Source organism: Poecilia formosa, unplaced genomic scaffold, assembly GCF_000485575.1.
Source record: "Poecilia formosa unplaced genomic scaffold, Poecilia_formosa-5.1.2 Scaffold141, whole genome shotgun sequence".
NCBI classification, from domain to species: Eukaryota; Metazoa; Chordata; class Actinopteri; order Cyprinodontiformes; family Poeciliidae; genus Poecilia; species Poecilia formosa.
The window spans coordinates 1047032-1066893 of NW_006800080.1; the positions used below are offsets into that span (position 1 = coordinate 1047032).

Below are 19862 nucleotides of genomic sequence, written 5' to 3' on the forward strand. Positions count from 1 at the left end.
CCGTTTACTCGCACAGCTTCCTGTGAGTCTGTCGTTAGAGCGTGGGCGGGGCAATTTCTACACATCCAAGGAACAGTCGATTTCCCTGCTCCCTGAAAAGCTTCGCACTTTTCACATCCATCTCTAATGAGAGTAAAGTTCGTGCTAAAATACAATCTCCTAGCCAGACTATTTGGTAAGAATCAATCAAATTCACTTTAGTCGTAACCTTTCACCGAACACGACTTCTTATCAGGTCTTTTATTCATTTTGCTGATTTGTTTTGAACTACTATTTTGTAGAGTCAAAATTTAGCCTCGCAAAACGTCACATTAGGAAACAAACTAATCGGTTTGTTGTGTATCTATATTTTATTAGCTACAGCAAAATATTTGAGTCATATATGAAAACACTGCAAGGGATTTAGGAAGATTTAGCTATAATAAAACGTGGAAGTAGCTTGTGTAAAAGACTGGCATGGCTTTGTTAAACATCTGAAACCTTCTGGAGAAAAGCTTTCATAAAAGCCATATGAAACCATTACATGGACTGGAAATGATCATCAGAGTAGTGGACACTTTATTATTAAGTTATTGTCAGTGTACATTTGTTTAAAAAAATACTCCATCCAACATTCTTTATAATAATGTAAAGCATTGCAGGTTATGGAACTAAATTAATCAATAGCAAAAACATTAAGCTCTGAATAAATTATGTTAAACTGCTACAACAGGCAACTACAAACAACCCTAACTATGTAAACTGGTTTATATAATTCATATTCAATTTCAGCAACAATAAATAATTCCTTAGTGGGTGTGTACAATGTTTACAGCAGACTGCAAAAGGGAAGTTTGTAAACATCAATAGTTTTCCCATATTCAGGATTTTCAGAAAACATAATTTTTCCATCCGCTTTTTCTTCTTCAAAAATAATGATCTGAAAGAAAGCAGATATAATTTGACCCCGATTACACACAGAAACACACACAGAGAAAGACAGAAAGAAAGAAAACTGCGGTAGAGAGCAAAAGTCAAATTCCTTTTCTTCTTCTGAAGATAACAATAGATAAATTGAGCAATACTTTCAAGTTGAACATTGTACCTGGTTGTCTCCACTTCTGAGCCAAGGTCCTGGGAGATAGAGGAAATGCTGGGGACCAATGAACCAGTAACGTCCAAGGTTCTGGCCATTGACAAACACCACTCCTTTACCCCAGTTCTGTGGACACATGCACGGCACATATATCAACACAGGCTCTTTTTTTTTCCAAAGAAATTCCAAATGCAAGCAACAAATACGTCTTGGAATCCCAGCTCTTTTGGAACAGAAATTAAAAATTGTTTGATTCTGGCTTGATTTGTTCATTGAACAAATGTAATCATAAAGAGTACATTTGCTTATTCAATTATTCAATTATATTACCACACAAATGAATAAATTATCATATTCACAGGAAGCTTGATGAAGGTGTCCTTTGGAGGACTGTCCAAAACGAGCTTGGCCTGGAAAAATCCTGGGACTGGCCCTGACTTAAGGTTGGTTTTCCACTGACCAGAACTTGACAACCTAAACAGAAACACAAGAGGGATGCAGTGCATTCGGATTGCGATTAAAAGTGAATTGATTCCGATTGACGCAGATGCTTAATCCAGCACATAACAGACTAATATAATCAAGGTCAGACATTTTATATAAAGTGATGTCATGAACAGATTCAGGTAAATTGGCATACCTTTTTATGAAGCTTGGCTTTAGATCAAAACAGAAGATGGTGAATCCTCTTAGTGGTGCATGATTAAGCACAATGTCTCCCACAATACCTGTAACCATGTTGACAAGACAAACACATGTCATTCAGAGTAGCGTGAACACTAAAAAGACATGCAGATAAATAAGTGTGTGAATTAGAAAAAATGCTCTGGATGCTCTGGGACACTAGATGAAAAGGTCAGATTTCTTTTAAGTTCTTGTGCTATGCTTTATGTAAAATACCAGAAAAACAACTCTTAACTTGTAAAACTGGAAACCTCGCTGTGACAATGATTCTAAAATGGCTAAAACATGGTTTTGAGTATGCAATAATAGAAAGGTAATAAGCATAATGTGCAGTAAATGAAAGTGATCCATAAATACCTTTGCGCTGGTTATCAAGAGCTTTACCATAATTCACTCTTCCACAGTTTTCAACAAGTACAGCCAAGGTCCTCTCTCTCTGTGAGGCACACACACATCAGTGTAATTTCTGGCAAGGGTTATTAATGAATAATACAGTTAAGAAGGTTATTTGACAGTGAAGTGAGCTGTACGAGAAACCAGAAAGTTTAAAAGGTTTGTTTGAAAAAAATACAGAATTAAAAATAAATAAATAAAATTTATGTTAGTTGATGAAGCTTAGAATAGAATCAAGCAGACCACAATGTTTAGAACTTCTCCCTATAAAGTTTTTGTTTAACTAGTCTATAACAAGTAATTCCATGTTCACATGAAACGTGATAAATAATACCTTGGCATCAGGCAAGATGACTTCATGAGTCTTGTAGTCCAAGCAACCTACATATTCCCGATCCAAGAACACCTGGAGAACATCAAGGTGCATCCAAGATGCAACTCATACGATATCAATTTGCATTACGTCAAGACATTATGTTGGTCTTTTGGTCACTGTTCTCACCAGTGCTCTGTCTCTGATGTTGTTCCCAGAGTTTAATGCTCCTCCACTGCTGATGGTGGTTTCATACAGTGTATAACCATATGACTGACCATTGTTGTTGTTGACTGGGAGATTCTCCATGTTTATTGGCCTCTCTGACCTGCATGGCTAGATGGGTAAATAGTCAAACATAACAGATGTGGGAATTTAAAAGGCAGTGTGTGTTACGATTGGTACAAGACATAGATTACACCTTCACAAATTTGGTTTTGTTTCATCCACAGGGGGAAATTTATTGTGATTCTATGTGATAGACCAACACGAAGAAGTGTGTGAACTGAAAGGAATATGGTTTTGAAAATGTCTTACAACTATAAAATGAAAACTATTGGATGATACTTTTTATCGCCTTCTGCCACAATTACAGCTGGAAGTCTTTTACGGTATGTCTGCCTACTTTGAACATGTAGAGACAAAGTTTTCTTCCTGTTCATCTTTGCAGCTCAAGATTGGTTCAACAGCATTTATGAACAGCAATTTTCAAGTTTTATCAAAAAAAGAAAATCTGTCAGATATAGCCTGTGGTTTGACTGGGCCATTCTAACACATAATTTGGCTTTGATCCAAAATACTGTTTGTGACTTTCTCTGAACAGAGACTTTCTTCTTGCAGCTACTCTGTAAAGTCCAGATTGAGCTCCCTACAGTCACAATTGCTGTCTTGTCTGCTTCTAATACAAATGCTCTCCTTGCCTAACGTTTGGTTCAGATGGATGCAGTGGTTCGTATGATTGCAGTTGTTGCTCAGTACCTGTATTCTTTTTGGGTGATCTTCAATGAATTTCAAGGATGTAATATTGTTTTAGAATCTAACCTCACTTTTAACTTTTCCAGAACTTTGTCCTGTTTCTCACTGTTTGTTCACAAATATTCCATAACTAATAGTTAGCTGTATTACTAGCTGCCTTAATAAATGAAGTATCTGAATCAGATAGTTGGGCATTTTTTTGTTTATTGTTCCAACTGTCATACCAGACAGGTGCTTACCTTATCTATGAACTGTACGGCGTCCCACAGAGAAAGGAACAGCTGCGTGCACACTGGCTCATAAGCTTTCCTCTCCTGAGGAGAAGGCACTTCAGGAAGAGGCTCCGCTAGAACGCAAGCAGGCAAAACATTTAGTCGAAGCTAATCATGCCTCCTTCAGCTTTCGTGGATAACGAGAACAAGAAATCGATTGCAATTTGTTTATTTCGTATGATATTTCGTATGAGATGTTGAAGAGCTTACAGTTGTACCGGCTGAATAAATCCCTCAGAATTTCATATTTGAGAGTGCAATCTCCAGCTTCAGATAGCGGAGCGTCATAATCTGCCAAGAAACAGATTACAAACCAAGTATGAAATGTTTGTTGCTTATTGTTGTGAAATGTATTAGATTTTGGCGCTCTAATGTCACCTGCCTACCATAACTTGTGACCTGGGGTTTGTAGGTGCCAAAGTCCATTGCTCCATTCATGAAGCCAAAGTTGGTGCCACCATGAAACATGTACAGGTTAATGGAAACGCCTCTCTCCAGAATTTCTGACACCACGCCAAGCATGTCTGTTAAGGGCAGCACATGCAGTATTCATTGTGTTCTTGACAAGTTCAGATAAGAAATGTAGTCATGCAAAAAGGAAGACTAATTGTTAGGTGAAGTGTACGCTCTGAGCATGTTCAAAAACATGAGTGGAAACGAGAACGACTCAGAAAAAGACGGACGAGTACCTTCTGCATGGAACACATGATGATGCTCTCCCCAGACATCAAACCACCCAGACCAATATTCCATCACCATTAGAGGTTTCTGGGGCTAGAAGGAAAACACGTGTGTAAAAAATAACGTTAGTTATCCCAACAAACGTTGACCAACCTGTACAATGGAAATGTTTGTTCATTCACAACATGCACACACAAATGTTGGCACTCATGGCAACGATGTTTAAAAACGCCCTGGTACAGGCTAAATACATATTGTATTCCTAGAACCTTAGATCAACTTTTAAAAGTATATAGTTAAAATGTATACATTATACTAATTTAGAATATATCAACAACTGTGCCACCAGTGACAATGTGAAAAATATGTTTCTTAACTTTTAATTCATTTTCATGTGAGATTGTTCTACTAGAATAAGAGTGAAACTTAATGAAAGGCTGCAAGCAAATTTGTCCAAGATGGTGTGATGTATGCAAGAGCAATATTAAATCATCCGTCACCACTACTTACTTGCATGCATGCCAAGTGCTGGATGGCTCCAAATGACAACCTCTGAAGATTTATTGTTTTTAGAACTGAAACGATCAAATTCACAAACTTTTCAGACGACATTAAGACAAAAATGTATAACCAGAACGATTCCTGAGATACACTTTATGTTTTGTCATAAGTCATGTAGTTACCTCCCTCCATCCTTCTGTATCTCAAACCTTCCCAGTTGTCAGATGTTAGCAGGAGCTCATTGACCCCTTTGGACTGGAGACACTATATGAAAGAAGGTAGAGAATGTGCATTTAACAAATGGAATAAAAGAAGGGTGCTAACAACAAAGCCTGTAATTAACTCACATTCTTTAAAAAAGGCATATACTCATCGTCCTTTGCATATGATCCATACTCGTTCTCTAATTGGAGAGCAATGATTGGTCCTCCATTCTCAAACTAAGAGACACATTACGTATTAGTAAAAAAATAGGCTATTCTTTACCATAAAACGTATTAAAAAGTGCAGTTACCATCAGAGGCTGGACAACTGAGACAAGTTTGTCAAAGTACAAGTTGACAGCATTTACAAATCCAGGGTAAGTTGTTCTCAACTGAATGTCTTTATCTTGTAGCAACCAGCTGGGAAATCAACCCCCACACCAAAAAAAAACAAAAAAAAAAAACAGTGTTAATTAGACATTGATATAGCAAACAGAACAGAAATGTGACATCACCTTGGCAAGCCACCCAAGTCCCATTCAGCACAGATGTAAGGTCCTGGACGTAGGATCACCCAGAAACCTGTCTCTGCTGCTAAACTGATATAAGCCCTGAAAGAGACACAGAAATGTTCTATTCAAAACTAATAACTCAGAAAGCCTTTTGCTGTATTCCAGAAAAAAAACAACAACAACATGATTATGCAGAGCCCTTCCTGAGATCTAGCTGATCTTGAAAGTTAAATGTCCCTCTTTCAGGCTCATGCAGGTTCCATGGCACATATCTGAAAAACAGACCAAAAGAAATGGCTTCGCTGATGTTAAATGAGAACACAATCCAGCAAGGTAAAAATAATCTGATATGTCCAACATTGCTGAAATACCTTTTTTTTTTCAGGGTCAAATGGCTATATACTAAATATAATGACGTCTGAAAACCAGAGTTTGTGCACATTGTGTTTTTTCTGATCCACTCAGGTTTAATGTTGTGGAAATAGTTACATCCCACTTTGCTCTGTCTAACTATAAAACATTTTTCCACTGGCTTTGGCTTTTTCATGTGGGCATCTGCAAATTTCAGTAATCTCTGAAGGTGTTGATTAGGAGCAGATGCCACTTACTCATTTTACTTTAATGACTGTTGATAGTCAAACTCAATAAATTAGAATATGTGTTCTGATGAGGTTCCTTTGCCAGATTAAAAGTACCTTTTAAAATGATTAACCTTTAAGCAGTTGTCAAACATTTTCATTTAGCCTAAATTTCTGCATTTAAAAAAAAATTGTTTTTTTGCTCTGATGTAATAAGCTAATCTTATATATCATGTTTTCATTTGCTGTAAGCTGAAAATCATCATAATAAACAATAACTTGTGTGTAATTACATACAAGCAGTAAATGTACTGTTAGTCCTAATTTATTGAATATGTCACTATATAAACAGCTGATCAGCACTACATAATTTTAGTGTATGACAAAAAAAGAGCATTCAGACATTTCATCCATTTGCATCTTTACAGATATACACACGTTGTCAGAGTATTGAGACCACAGGCCTTCATCTTCAGTAGTCGATCCTTCCAGTACGGTCTGGGAACGCGGAAGTAATGGATGGAGCCGCCCAGGATGCGGAAGGGCTCCCCCCTCAGAGTGAACTGAGAGGAGTCGGCCCTCAGCCCCTCACAACTGTTCATTGTCCTCACGTAAATATGAGATCTAATGGAGCAAAATCAGAAATAGCAGGACTCATAAGCTAAGACCAAACTTAGCACTGTACACAAGCATTTCAGAAGGTTTAACATAAAATCACTGGAACAATCTGACTTTTGAAGAGAGATATTGTTGTTTGGATAGTCTTACCAAGCCTTAGCTTTAGTATCCAAAATGTTGAAATCTTAGAGAAAATCCAGATTGCATCCAAACCACTGTGAGCCTGATCAGAGAGCATCTGAGGGTCAAATGGTGCTGGGAGGCCTCGAACACAACACTGTGGATAAGGCTAACTATTGTTGTAGGGGAACAAAAGTGTCATAATGCTCTCCCTCTTTTTCTCTCTCCCTCTCTTTTTTCTCTTTCTCTGTCAGAAGGGTAAAGCATTGTTCAAGTGTGACGTAGATGCAGCTTACAGATAAAATCATATATATATATATATATATATATATATATATATATATATATATATATATATATATATATATATATATATATATATATATATATATGCATTGTTTAACTTAGCATTTTGTTGTCCTGCCAGTAGTAGCATGTGCTTTATGACTGTCCACTTCACTTTGTATACTGAATCTCAAAAAAATTGGGGAAAGCAATGTTTTGAGGTTATAGTGAGTGGGGCTACAATAGTCTAACAGAATTGTTATATGTTTACGTACTTATACTTTTTTTTTTTTTTTTTTTACAAACCAAACACTTTATTATGAAAGCGTCCATATCTTATTCGTTTTAGCAACATCCGTGTAATTTTGTGACAGTCCCTAAACACAGCTATGGTTGACGAGCTGTTTGCGTTACGCTGGTTATTTCTGACCAAGAGGAAACAAACACTTCTCTTTCTTAGCTTCCTGTCATTGTTGGTAAAATAAATAAATAAATAAAAAATTATAACAGAGCGACAATGTCGCGTTTTGTAACAACTCGGTATAATTAGACCTGGCGTTGAGTGTTAGCTCAAATGTATGTCTACAGCAGTTTTAAAGAGTGTTACGTATATGACGTTGTGCAAACCGTGTCCAGATTTGTGAAGAGGACTGGACCGCTCAGATAAGCGCTCTGACACTCTGCAAACGCTCAGGGAACAGTTGTCCTACTGTTTTGGTCCATGGAAATCTCATCGATCCTTTGTGTTCGTCTGTCCTTAAAGCAACGATATTTTCTCCTGCTTTGCATCGGTGCTCTGGCAATAGTTGCTTATCAAATTACGAGGTAAGGAAGGCTCCCTAAAGTTCGCATTTGAAGGTATGGGTTGTTGCAGAACCCCGCCCACTGCATGGAGTCCGTCCATGTGCGCTGGGTGTAAATTATTTTTCTGCTTCTACAATCTACAGATTACAAAATGCAACCTACTATGTCCACATTGAAATTAATGCAAATTTATAAAATTTGATTGTTATCAGAATACTTAAAAACTCCTTAGCAACATCCAGTGAATTATATTTTATCTCATGATAAAATGTGACTAAAATTCAAGTTTTAATCTTAAAATATTGTAAAAGAAGGAAATTAAGTTGTACAATATGCCAACACAGTCTCATTCTGCACATTCTAATGAACATCTGTGACAACCTTCACATGTTTTGATTTATTTATTTATTTTAGTGTGTTTGTTTTCCCTCAGTGATAAAAGTGTGGCTGAACATCATTAAGTTCTGTACTGGTAACTTGTTTTAAATTACCATAACATGATGAAATCATCTGAAAACTCCAATACTGTTTTGGTAACAAAACCTTTGTGACTCAAACACGAAAATATTCCACTGTATTCGTAAATTTGTCTAATAGCCAACAGCAAAACCACATGGAAAATGTTGCATAACAGATCTGCTGAACAAGACTGCAAATTGTGATCTGTAAACTTCAACAGTGTCTTGTTATTGCAGACAGTATCCGTGACCGTTTACTGCTGTGCTTATTTTGCCATAAAATCTTATTGAAAATCTGGCTACTAAATAAAATGTCATAAAATAATTCAATCTAATTTTTTTGTCAAAAAAATGAGACACAATCTGAAATTACAGATCTTAGGGGACAGTCTGGTTGTAATTGGTCATTTTGACTCTGCATTATCTCAAACTTCTACAATGTTGCTAATTTTGCATCAGACATATTGGGGTTTGAGTCAGTGCCGTACCTACAAGGGGGCACTACGCCCCTACTTAGACAGCCATCGTTTAAATAATAACTTCCTTTATGTTTCTCTTAGTGTACTGCAATGAATAGCAGCTATATTAACTAATAAATAGCAGTAAGTCACTCAGATACTTTGGTTGTAATAAAAGTTCACAATATTTTATGACACTCTACAGATAAAAGAAAGAACGGAAAAAATGTCAGTGCTTAGATACAAAACTGGGGTGTGGATTGGCAAAGAGGCGACTTGACCCAGAGACATATGCAATTTGTCTAATTAAAAAAAAAAAAAATTAAATTCTTGAACTACCTCCCCAAACCCAAGAGCTGTTGAAACAGAGACACCGTGGATTCAGAAGAAGAAGAAGGAATTTCGATTAATGTTGTATTTTGGTTTTAGTCAATAATAAAATATGACTAAAACTGCAGTCATTGAACATTTGATCACATTTACAAATGCAACCCATTGAAAATTGTCACAGACATGTTAGGACATGTACATTAGGATTGCTTTGAAGTTTTTGATCATTTGAATTTGTTATTTTCTACCGTTGTGAACAGTAGAACTGGCAGAAGTTTAATGGGATTTTATCATTATTAAAAATCAAAATAAAACAGTGAAACTGTTTAAAGCTTGCTCTTAGCAACGTGAATTGACATTTGTGTTGCCGTGTCAGTGCATGTTATGTAGTCTACAAAGTGCAGGTAAACGCACCTTGATGTTTTGACTTCACGCAGCCAGAAAATATTGCGTAATAGCATAGTCAAATTTTTAAATAAGCTGGAGCGTTGATGACCGCGTTGTGTTGGGATTGTGGGATTTCTTTCACTCATGTCTCCTGAATTACTGTCCCTTTTCATGAAGCTCCTGCTGTAGTTTCAAAGAGATCGGCTTAGTTGTCTGTGAACTTTGTTATGTTTCAGTTCCTTATCTGTTAGTGTTCAATTTCAAAGGTGAGTTATATTTCACCAAGTTACACCTGATCTCCCACTTCAACAGTAAGAGATCCAGTTGGCTTCTTGCATACGGCTCACGGCGGAGCAAAAAGATAAAACAAATCTGTTTGTTATACAGTAATACAGCGATACTGTGTTTTTTTTGTTTTGTTTTTTTTTTCTTTTAGTGAGGTTTATTTCATTGAGGGAATCACTATGTTAATTCGTAGGTGCTCTTATGAAGAAGGAACCTACATCTAAATTAGTCTTAGTGGTTTATAAATAGAAATTTTAAGAAGAGTTTAATATAATTTTTATATGTTTTTTTTTTAAATTATTATTATTAAATTCAATTAAACTTTATTGTCCACTAAGTTCAGTGGATTTTGGTGCTGGTCTTTTCTGGAAGTAGGGACCCAAATAAAATATCTTTTTAGGGCTCCATAAAATCTTGGACCACCTCTGGTTGCATGTGATACAATCGCATGCAAAAAACAAAAAGTGTATTACAAGAATATGTCAAAATTGTCTATTTATTTGGTGGATACTGATTCCCTAGGTAAACTGTTCACCTGCAGACCTTATATCACCACATGGGAGTGGCCTTCCCGTAATGATTAATAGATAAAACCTATAATAAAACCCACAACATTTTATGTTAGTATACAGTGTAGGAGATATTGCAGCAGGTGAACCTAAATTATCAGAGTGGCAAGAAAAATAACGTAATATATACATATATATATTTTTTAAATAATTCTAAATTTGTTTGTCTTATGTCATACTATTTCTCTCCTCAGAGACCATCCACAAAGAGCAAGAATGAAGCGCGTAGAAGGACTGAGAGCCAACTCGTCACAGTTCAGCTTGGAGAAGCAACCCTTCCGCATCCTGGGAGGCTCTGTCCATTACTTCCGTGTCCCCAGGACCTACTGGGAGGACCGACTGCTGAAGATGAAAGCCTGCGGCATCAACACTCTTACAACGTGAGCGCCCTGTGCAACTCAGCCATGACTGAGAACATGTCGGAGCACAAAGGTCAAGAGAGCGGGAGGGCAGATAAAATGCGGCACTGTTTTAATCTGAACATGAAAGCTAACCGATCAAGCTCAGGAGTCATACTCATGTAAAGAGCTGTAATACAAAGTGCAGTGCAACATTATAATTGACTATAAACAAAAATGCTTAAAACACACACACACAAAAAAAAAAGAAAAAAGAAAAAAGAAAAACATTTTTTTTTGTGTCTTCTCAGCTATGTACCATGGAACCTGCATGAACCAGAGCGAGGGGTGTTTGACTTTGAGGATGATCTGGATTTAGAGTAAGGACTTGCTGAAGAAAAAATGCTCAACTAGAGGTTTGACACAAGTATCGCTAATGTCCAGCAGGGGGCGCCATTGCATTGGAAAAAAAGAAGTCTGGCTGTCTATTGCATTGATTGATAACTACTAAGAAAACATTTACCCCTAATAAGCACTTTGCATTTGAGTCAATGATTGTGTGTCTCCTGATTGTGAGGTCAATGATCAATGAAATGTGTTGATTGTTGCCGAGGAATTAATAGAAACAAATGTCAGAGTTTTATTTCATTGGAAAATTAGGGGGTGGGGAGATATTTTAGAAATGATTTGCTGCTGGAGATGAGCTTCTTCATAATTTGAGAACAATTATTCTTTTCCACATTTTATTGACTGTTGACAGCATTGCAAATATGAAGATGTATAGCCCCTCCCAACTAAAATATTTTTCTAAATTGTGCATCTCTTCTCAGAGCCTACCTTCGCATTGCAGCCAGCTTGGGCCTCTGGGTGATTTTGCGCCCTGGGCCATACATCTGCGCTGAATGGGATTTTGGTGGACTGCCTAGGTAAAAAAAACACAAAAACTACAATAAATCAATTTATATATCGCGTGACCGATTAATCTAAAGTTGCTTCTGAACGTCTAAAATTTGACGGGAAATGTATTTTCCATTCAGGTGATCAGATTCTCAGATGTGTCTTCACTGCAGGGTAAAAAAAAATAGAATTTCAAGTGTGCATTTTAGGAGTTGTGTTTCTATTTGAGAATATTTTTCTCAGTGACCCACTTTACAGGGAACCATATACCCACATACCTACTTTTGAATATACGGAGTACAGAAGATGCACACCATTTCAGTGAAGCACTTCCATTACTCTGCTGAAAGCCACTGATGACTTTTAGCGAGATACCGGATCACGCAATAATTAAATCTGGCAGGCCTTATCCCTTAAAGGATGAATTCATTTATTTCTGTAATCAAAATACGCTTAGACCAATAATTGGGTAATTGTTGGCTGAACAAGACTGAAGGAATGTATTTTGGAGTGCTCTCGCCTGTGGGAATGTTAGGTTTAGAGTCCGCTTAGCTGATGAGCATTATTATGAGGTGTTTAAAAGGACATGCAGCAGAGCATGACCTCATATCAAGGTTACCACATTTTATTTTATTTTTTTTTCAGCTTGAAACCCAAAGAAAGTTCATGCATGTCAAGAACTTGTTTGACGTGGTTTGTTTTTGCAGTTGGCTGCTAAGAGATCAAAATATGAAGCTCAGAACGACCTACTCAGGATTCACAGATGCAGTCAACTCCTTTTTTGATGAACTCATAAAGAAAGTTACTCCATATCAGGTACTCTTTTTTTATTTAATTTATTCATGTATTTTTCAATACTTGGATTCTGGTGCCAATTGCTGAGAGGCAGAGCACGCACTGGACATGCTGGCAGTCCACCAGAGACTATGTGTTACTTATATAATAATTTAAAAAAAACGTATTTAACTGTCGACCAATACCTTTCTCATCACTTCAAATATGTGTTATCATGTAGTTCAACTGTTGCTGCCCCTCCCTCCGCCCCTCAACCCTGTAAGGTCAAGCAGACAGTGGATGGATAAATGGGATGATTTATGAAACCATGTTCAGATTTCTCAAAATGACAGATGACTTTCACATTTACAAGATATATATCTTGTAGTGTCTTTCAGATATACAGCATAAATATGCATGTCAGAAAAATACATTGTTTTGTTAATAAGCAGGAAGTGGATGCTTTTGGCAAAAGTGTGTAAATAACCCAAAGCAAAGATTACAAACCAAAGCTGAGAGGTGAAACCGAACGTCCACTTGCTCACTTGCGTGCACAGGCCAGTGTGAGCTTTGCAGGACATCTAGTGGTTTCAAGAAGTTAAAAAAAGTAACAATTTTATATAACAATTGCTTCTGATGTGCTGGGATTTGCAGTCATAGTAACCTTGATTCTCATAGCATCACAAGGTGGTCGATATTAAAAGAAAAACAACCTGCGAAGTTGTTTTCTGTCTAACTGAAGGTAGTGCTCGTGTAACATCGCCTTTCACACTAACTGGAACCCCTGAAACCATGTGTAAAAAAGCTTTAAAATTGTTTTATTGCTTTGCGTATTTTTGAAAAGCCAACTTTTAGTTTATTCTGTGAGCAAAACATACTAAGTTAAGAAATAATGAATTTCTTTTTTTTTTTTTTGACAAAGCCCGGAGTCATGGATTGAGGCAGATTATGTATGATGTACTGCTTCTGTGTTGATTGGCTGTTCAAAGACCAAATGTCGAACTGTTCTCAGTTTTCTTACAGAAGAATAACAAGTATTATTCAAAATGTCTTGACCACGACATCAGGCACTTTAACAAAGTCTTTTTATCTCTAAAATAATTCCAAGACTTCTTCAGTTCATACTGCAGCCTCAATAGCCTCATTTTAACTGTATATTTCCTCAAGATTTGATCTAAAAACTACATGAAATATATATTTTTGTTTACTGCTATGCCACCTTTATGCCACATTCAAAGAACTGACATATAGGCAAGAATATATTTAATATTCTCACCAATATGCCTGAGATCTTCAGATGGAACAACTCGCACAGTTCACAATGTCCTTTCAGTGGAAAAAATATGCACTTTTACTTTGTGCAGATCACTTCCCCTTTCTTGGGACCACAAGTTATTCATTTATTTCTGCTATATCTCAGCAGGAACTATTTGTTTTAGAATTCTGTCAGTTTTCAGTTCCCGTTTTCTGCTCTCCTTACCGTCATTAATAAAATGCCTTTTTTTTTTTTCTGTCTTAAGAGGAGAACATCTTCAAAGTCAAGTTGAGACTTTCCCCCTGAGTTGCTATTTCAAACATGCCCTTTATGTTTTCCTGCAATCGGAAAGTAGGATGTCGACTTCACAGAACGCACAGACAGCAGGTCAGGAAAGTATGCAGAGGAAATTACAGTGTTTTGTTTGCTTCATCTGCGAATGGCCGACGAGGCTCTGTGCCCATCCGTCAACATCTAAATGAAAAACAAGATTCAGGCCAACAAAAAAGAATAGAAAGCAATGCATTCTTTTTTTTCTGTAATGAGTACTGTGGAGGTGGGAAGGTAAATATATGTAATACTGACAGACATTTGTTTCTTGTTTGAACCCCTGAAGAATATCTGTAAACACATATCAGGGCCGTGTGTGCACGTGTGAACATGGCTTAAACAAACTCTTTCAGTGGCTAATTAGATTGTTTCTCCTTTTCCTTTGTTCAGTGTTACTTGAAAAAAGCAAAAAAAAAAAAAAAAAGAAAGAAACTTGGATTCATATATAACCGTGTTTAACCATATCAGGGGTAAGATCGGTCCAAGAGCAGGCGCCAAATCCTCTAATGTGTTTCGTTTTATATTTGGCAAATTCATATGCAGTACTCCCAGGGTGGCCCGATCATAGCAGTTCAAGTCGAGAACGAATACGGCTCCTACGCTAAAGACGACAAGTACATGCCTTTTATAAAGGAGGTGAGAAACACTGTTAAAATAAACCAGATTTATTTTAATTGTTCAAACTTTGTTGAGGAAACGGATCCAGTTTTGTTTGGCTGTCTCTTTAATCCTTCCTCTGTTTAGGCATTATTGTCCAGAGGCATCACAGAGCTGCTGCTGACCTCTGACAACAAGGACGGGCTGAAGCTCGGAGGAGTGAAAGGAGGTATTGTCAGATGGGCTAACGGACCAACGGTCTCTCTCTCTCTCTCTCTCTCTCTCTCTCTCTTACACATAGACGTACACGATGTTAGTGTGTGGTTTGTTTTCTTGCACGGTGGCAAGAGGTTTGATCCAAGGGCAGCACAGTGTCATGCAGCAGCAGTTCAGAACCAATTTGTCGACAAAGGATTCTGTGTTGCACCAGAAAGTTGCTCTTTTTGCATCCCACTGGCAGGAAAGCTCAGTTAAAAGAAACACAAGCTTTAAACGCAGTTGTTCTTCTTTCACACACTTACAGTTTTCATATGTACGCATTAGCGACAGGTATAAAGGTTTTCTTTGTCGTTATCCGTGTGTCCTTATGCATTGTCATCATATATAGACATTTGTTGTCAAAAGGGACTGGATCAGTTCATTCCCCTTGCCACCAATACACACCAAACTATTATCATTTCAACGCAAACCTGCCTCCATTTTACACTTCTTAACAAACAAACAAAACATTTACTGTCACTTATGTGCTTACCTGTTGTTTTCCTTTTGTAAACTAGCATTTTGGTGACTCATAGAGTTAAGCAATTATAAACAATGTATCTACTGATACAGGATTGTGATAGCTAATTTTATGAAATCGCTATCCGCCGAGCTTCTTTACAGTACCTACTCACTCTAAGTGATCGGTTGTGGAGCAGATACCACATTCTGTGAGGTGAACACCAATGTTTGCAATGAACAAAACAGCAAAAAGTGGAAAATGGGGTGAAAGGCTTGGGACAGTAAAACTGCTCTTAAATCAGCAGTGTTGTTGGCCAAAGCTGCTTTCAAAATCACCACATTATTGCTGTAAAGGGGTGGAGCATATGTATTTTCCACATTCTTCTTAAACAGCATACAAAAAAGCTATGTTAAGTCTTAAGCTGGGAACTATTGGTCATTCCCCCAAGTGTATGGCAAATATTATCATTTGAAAGCAAGTCAGATGAACTGCCTTTGGAGAAATAACTCTTCCACCCTGGGCTGAAAAAAAAAAGGAAATATCTACTTGGATACTTCATAGTGACCCTCCTCTTATATTGTTCCATCCATTTTCTTTACACCCTTGTCCCTTGGTGGGGTCGGGAGGGTTGCAGGTGCCCATCTCCAGCTGATGTTCCAGGTGAGGGGCAGGGTGCACCCTGGACAGGTCGCCAGTCTGTTGCAGGGCAACACAGAGACAACTGTGCATATGCACACTCACACCTAGGGGCAATTTGGAGAGGCCAATTAACCTGACATGTTAGTTCTGGAGAATACCCACGTATGCACAGGGAGAACATGCAAACACCATGCAGAAGGACTGGGGTTGGGAATTGAACCCAGAACCTTCTTGCTGCAAGGCAACAGCTCTACTAACTGCGCCACTGTGCAGCCCCTCTTTTATTGTTACGATGGAAATTTAATCAAGTAATTTGAGCATTTTATTATAAAGCTGCTTTAAGTTTTTAAATTAAACAGTTGTTCAGTTGTAATATAAAGACAATAGCCAGTTTATGAATCTCCTAATAGTTCTGGTTTTTGTCGTTTTTCCTCTGAAGCACTGGAAACCATCAATTTCCAGAGACTGGACATAAACGAGGTCAAGTATCTGAATGAAATTCAAGTAAGTCCTGTTGGTGCAAACTGAAACTCAGCATTTAGGAACATTAACATCAACATTAACTCTGGCAGATTTTGGAATTTATTTGTTTCAGTGAAATCAAAGACCAAAACATTATATAATATGATGACGGGTTTTATCACAAAGAAAAATCTCACAGAGTATGACTGCTTCTTTTTTATTTCTATTTGAATTTTTTTTCTTTTTTAGTGTTGCTGGTGTGCTTTTGAAATAAGTATTTAGAAATTCTGATTAATTCCTAAACGTGTCTCCATTACAAAGCAATAATTTCAGGTGCTGTTTCCTTGGTTTAAAAGAAACGTTGGAAACACGAAAGAATACATTGAGGCAATTTGTTTAAAGGTTGTACCAGAGCATCCAGTGCATTCTGTTGCGCAGAAAGAGAAAGGTCATTCAGACACGTTTCCTTGTTCACGTTGGTGCTCTACCAACCTTTGCCATTTTTCTTGGCTCTAATCCGTTTTATTTGCTCTAGCCTCAGAAACCTAAGATGGTTATGGAGTTCTGGTCTGGCTGGTTCGATCTCTGGGGAGGCCTTCATCATGTGTTCCCTGCTGAGGGTAAGCCTTATTTTAGCTTCACTGAAATAATTAACACATGAGATGGGAAGTGGGTTTCTTTTTCTGTTGAGAGACACTCAGAGCTGCTAACAGGGGCATTCACACAAGAGAAAGGCAAGCTTTTGGGAGATGGATTCTTTGTTAAGAGTGGAGCTGTTCTTCTCTGTGCAGAGGGTCGATAATTCCAGCTAATTTGAGATAGGGAAAGACAGGTGTGCTCCAAACCAGTGCTAAAGGTAAAGTTAAAAGAGCCTGTTTTCGGGTTAGACAGAGTCTCTGTGCCTCAGGAGAAACAGAGACTTCAGACAAGTCTTTTGCAGTGTGAATAAAATAATTTGTTTGCCGAGGAACGGCTTCGGGAAGAACACAATCAGTGTGTGTAGGATTGCATAAGATGAATTATCTGTCTCTTGTTAGAAACCACATGCAGTCCACAAAATTCTCTCACAAGGTAAATTTAGCCTTGTTTTTCAAAGTCCCAATAGTTTTAATATGTAATTATTTAGAAAAGTAGACTTTTTTTTTTTTCAACTGTTTACTAATTTGTTATGATCAATACTGTTGGGGGTTTTTATGATTCGCGATTAGTTTAACCCAACAAATACCCATTTGCTTTGTATGGATAACATAATTTATTTATTTATTTTCCCAATTTGAAGAGTAACTAAGAGGAATAAACATCAATGGCATGTCATGTTTATTATACCATAGAAAAACAGACAGTTTTGGATTACTAATTCAACTTTTCCCCCTACTGAATACATGTGCTCAAATTAAAGGTGCCCGGAAATAGCACACACACACCTCTGCAGGGCTGTCGCATACAGGATCTTTTGCATCAAACTGGCATCAAACAGCAGCACACAGAAAGCCCCCTTGCTGTGTTTGCTGACAGCGTCAGCTTCTAGGCAGGAAAATAGCATTTGAGCAAACAAAGAAATCCGAAATGTAAATTCACACACAGAGAACAGACCGCAAGTCTAAGCCTGCTAGTCGTCAAAAAGGCCGCAAACAGGCAAGGACTTAGACAAATAACACCCATGGGGAAAATGGATTTTTGTTGAGGACAATCGGTAAAGAATTGAGCTGGTGTTAGTATCTGTAACCAACATTAGTTAATGATTGTTAATGGTGAGCTCACTAATCCACCTTTTATGTCCCGTCTGAAGCTCAGCCTTGTTCCCTGTTACATTATCCTCCTGCAGAAAAGGAGAGCCACACATGAGAGTGTTTATTTATTTATTTATTTATTTATTTTATTTAAAGGGTGAGATTTATGCAGGTGTGAAAAAGTAGGTCAGAAAAACTGCAGACTGTAGGATATTGTGTGTAGGTTATTTTCAGCAGAACTGCTCATCTGCTGATTCTGCTTATGCATGCATTTGTGTCTCATTTTATAAATTGTTGCATGGTTATAAAATGAGGCGCATTGTAAAATGAGACATATAAAGACATATAAAGATATAAAGTCTCATTATAAAGACAAGTTATAGCTCATGTTTTCATCAAATGTTGGTATTCCTATTTCTTGTTTAAAGCAACTAAAGCATCCTATTTAAAATGTGCTTTTTGGGGAAAAAATGCATTTTGTTGAACATAATCCCTTTTGACATTTGCAAAATCACTTAATTGTGTAGAATAAATGTTATTTCAGTAATTTATACATTAGATCTGAAGTTGATCAAAGGGTCTAGGAACTACAAGTTAGTTCTGCCACAGGTATATAAGATCTTAAAATGTTAAGATCTTATGTACGCACAACTAAAAATAGATATGATTTGTCCCTTTGTGGCACAATGATAATAAAAATGGTGCCAAATTTTAAAGCAGTTTTTTTGTTTGTTTCATTATTTTTAGTAAATATATTATTGCAGGAGTGTGTTGTGTTATTTGCTCGAATGATTTACAGCTCACAGTTAAATGGTGTATCAAGCAATCCTTTAGAAATGATTTGGTACAAGCGCTGAACTAAAGATGAGATAGATACTTCGTCATCTTAAAAGGCCTTTATAACAGCTTGATGAAGCTAACTGCATCACTGTAGGATTTTATTTTTGTCATTACCAGCAGCCATGCACATCTTACACAAGATATGCTAAAATCTGTGGGCCATATGTCTTGCCTGCTTTGTTTTAGCATTGAGAAGGAGCAGAAAATGGAGCTTCACCCCTGCAGAAAATGTCACAGAAAAAAAAAAAAAAGTCTAGTGTTTTCAGGGGGGATTCGTATCCTTGACAGTTCAGTGCCCTACAGACTGCCACACATCCAGCAGCTGGAACCACCACGGGGTTAACGGACTCACAATGGACAGCTGATATTCACTGAGGCTGGGATTTTTTGATTCAAATCACTAACGGTCCACTATTATGCTTCCTTGACCAAACTAGCTTTACAAAACAGGTTCATTGTATCTAACACACAAAATTATTCTCAGATATTGAGATTTCACCCAATCAGTATTGCCTGATTCGAGCTCATGTAGGAATGTGCTGTTATAGGGCTACGTCACGATTAGGCAAATAAGCTGTTGCTGGCCAAGCCTTCTCAACTCAGTGTTTACATTAGCACCTCAGACATGAGGAAACGGCGACAAGCAGATGCACAGTGGTACAACCGTACGTAGAAGAAGTGGAACCTCCTGAACAACCGTCAAGCCACAACCACTGAAGGGTTAAACGCTGCAGATCTGGTGTACATTTATTATGCTATTAATTCAAATTCTGAGGAT

The 19862-nt window shown here is 37.4% G+C and overlaps 2 protein-coding genes across 3 annotated transcripts in view; one reads left to right on the forward strand and one right to left on the reverse strand.

The window, feature by feature from the left end:
* Positions 1–535: 535 nt before the first annotated feature.
* On the reverse strand, positions 536–7169 carry LOC103145391 (beta-galactosidase-1-like protein 2). The gene is made up of 19 exons (XM_016676735.1): positions 6956–7169; positions 6626–6811; positions 5813–5881; positions 5613–5708; positions 5409–5517; positions 5242–5334; positions 5077–5158; positions 4904–4968; positions 4402–4486; positions 4099–4236; positions 3923–4003; positions 3680–3786; positions 2655–2801; positions 2487–2558; positions 2117–2195; positions 1716–1803; positions 1435–1549; positions 1085–1201; positions 536–919 (listed from the first exon to the last, which is right to left on the reverse strand). The coding sequence occupies exons 2-19, from the start codon at positions 6787–6789 to the stop codon at positions 809–811; spliced, it is 1818 nt and encodes a 605-aa protein (XP_016532221.1). The 5' UTR covers positions 6790–6811; positions 6956–7169; the 3' UTR covers positions 536–808.
* Positions 7170–7317: 148 nt separating this feature from the next.
* Positions 7318–19862, forward strand: part of LOC103145361 (beta-galactosidase-1-like protein 2) — a 29147-nt gene continuing 16602 nt past the window's right edge. The window contains exons 1-9 of one of the 2 annotated variants that reach the window (XM_007562767.2): positions 7318–8035; positions 10696–10881; positions 11151–11219; positions 11670–11765; positions 12444–12552; positions 14639–14731; positions 14840–14921; positions 16492–16556; positions 17050–17134. In XM_007562767.2, coding sequence (XP_007562829.1) covers positions 7932–8035; positions 10696–10881; positions 11151–11219; positions 11670–11765; positions 12444–12552; positions 14639–14731; positions 14840–14921; positions 16492–16556; positions 17050–17134 — 889 coding nt within the window. In that variant the 5' untranslated portion in view covers positions 7318–7931. Of the gene's footprint in view, positions 8036–10564; positions 10585–10695; positions 10882–11150; positions 11220–11669; positions 11766–12443; positions 12553–14638; positions 14732–14839; positions 14922–16491; positions 16557–17049; positions 17135–19862 lie in introns of those variants that run through there. The other variant, XM_016676734.1, reaches the window with a different exon arrangement.

Coding starts and splice junctions, on each gene's coding strand:
- LOC103145391 (XM_016676735.1), bottom strand. CDS start 6,789: ATGAACAGTTGTGAGGGGCTGAGGGCCGACTCCTCTCAGTTCACTCTG. Junction 5,159..5,241: donor ATATGCCTTTTTTAAAGAAT/GTGAGTTAATTA, acceptor TCTTTCATATAG/TGTCTCCAGTCCAAAGGGGT. Junction 4,487..4,903: donor AGCACTTGGCATGCATGCAA/GTAAGTAGTGGT, acceptor TTTTCCTTCTAG/CCCCAGAAACCTCTAATGGT.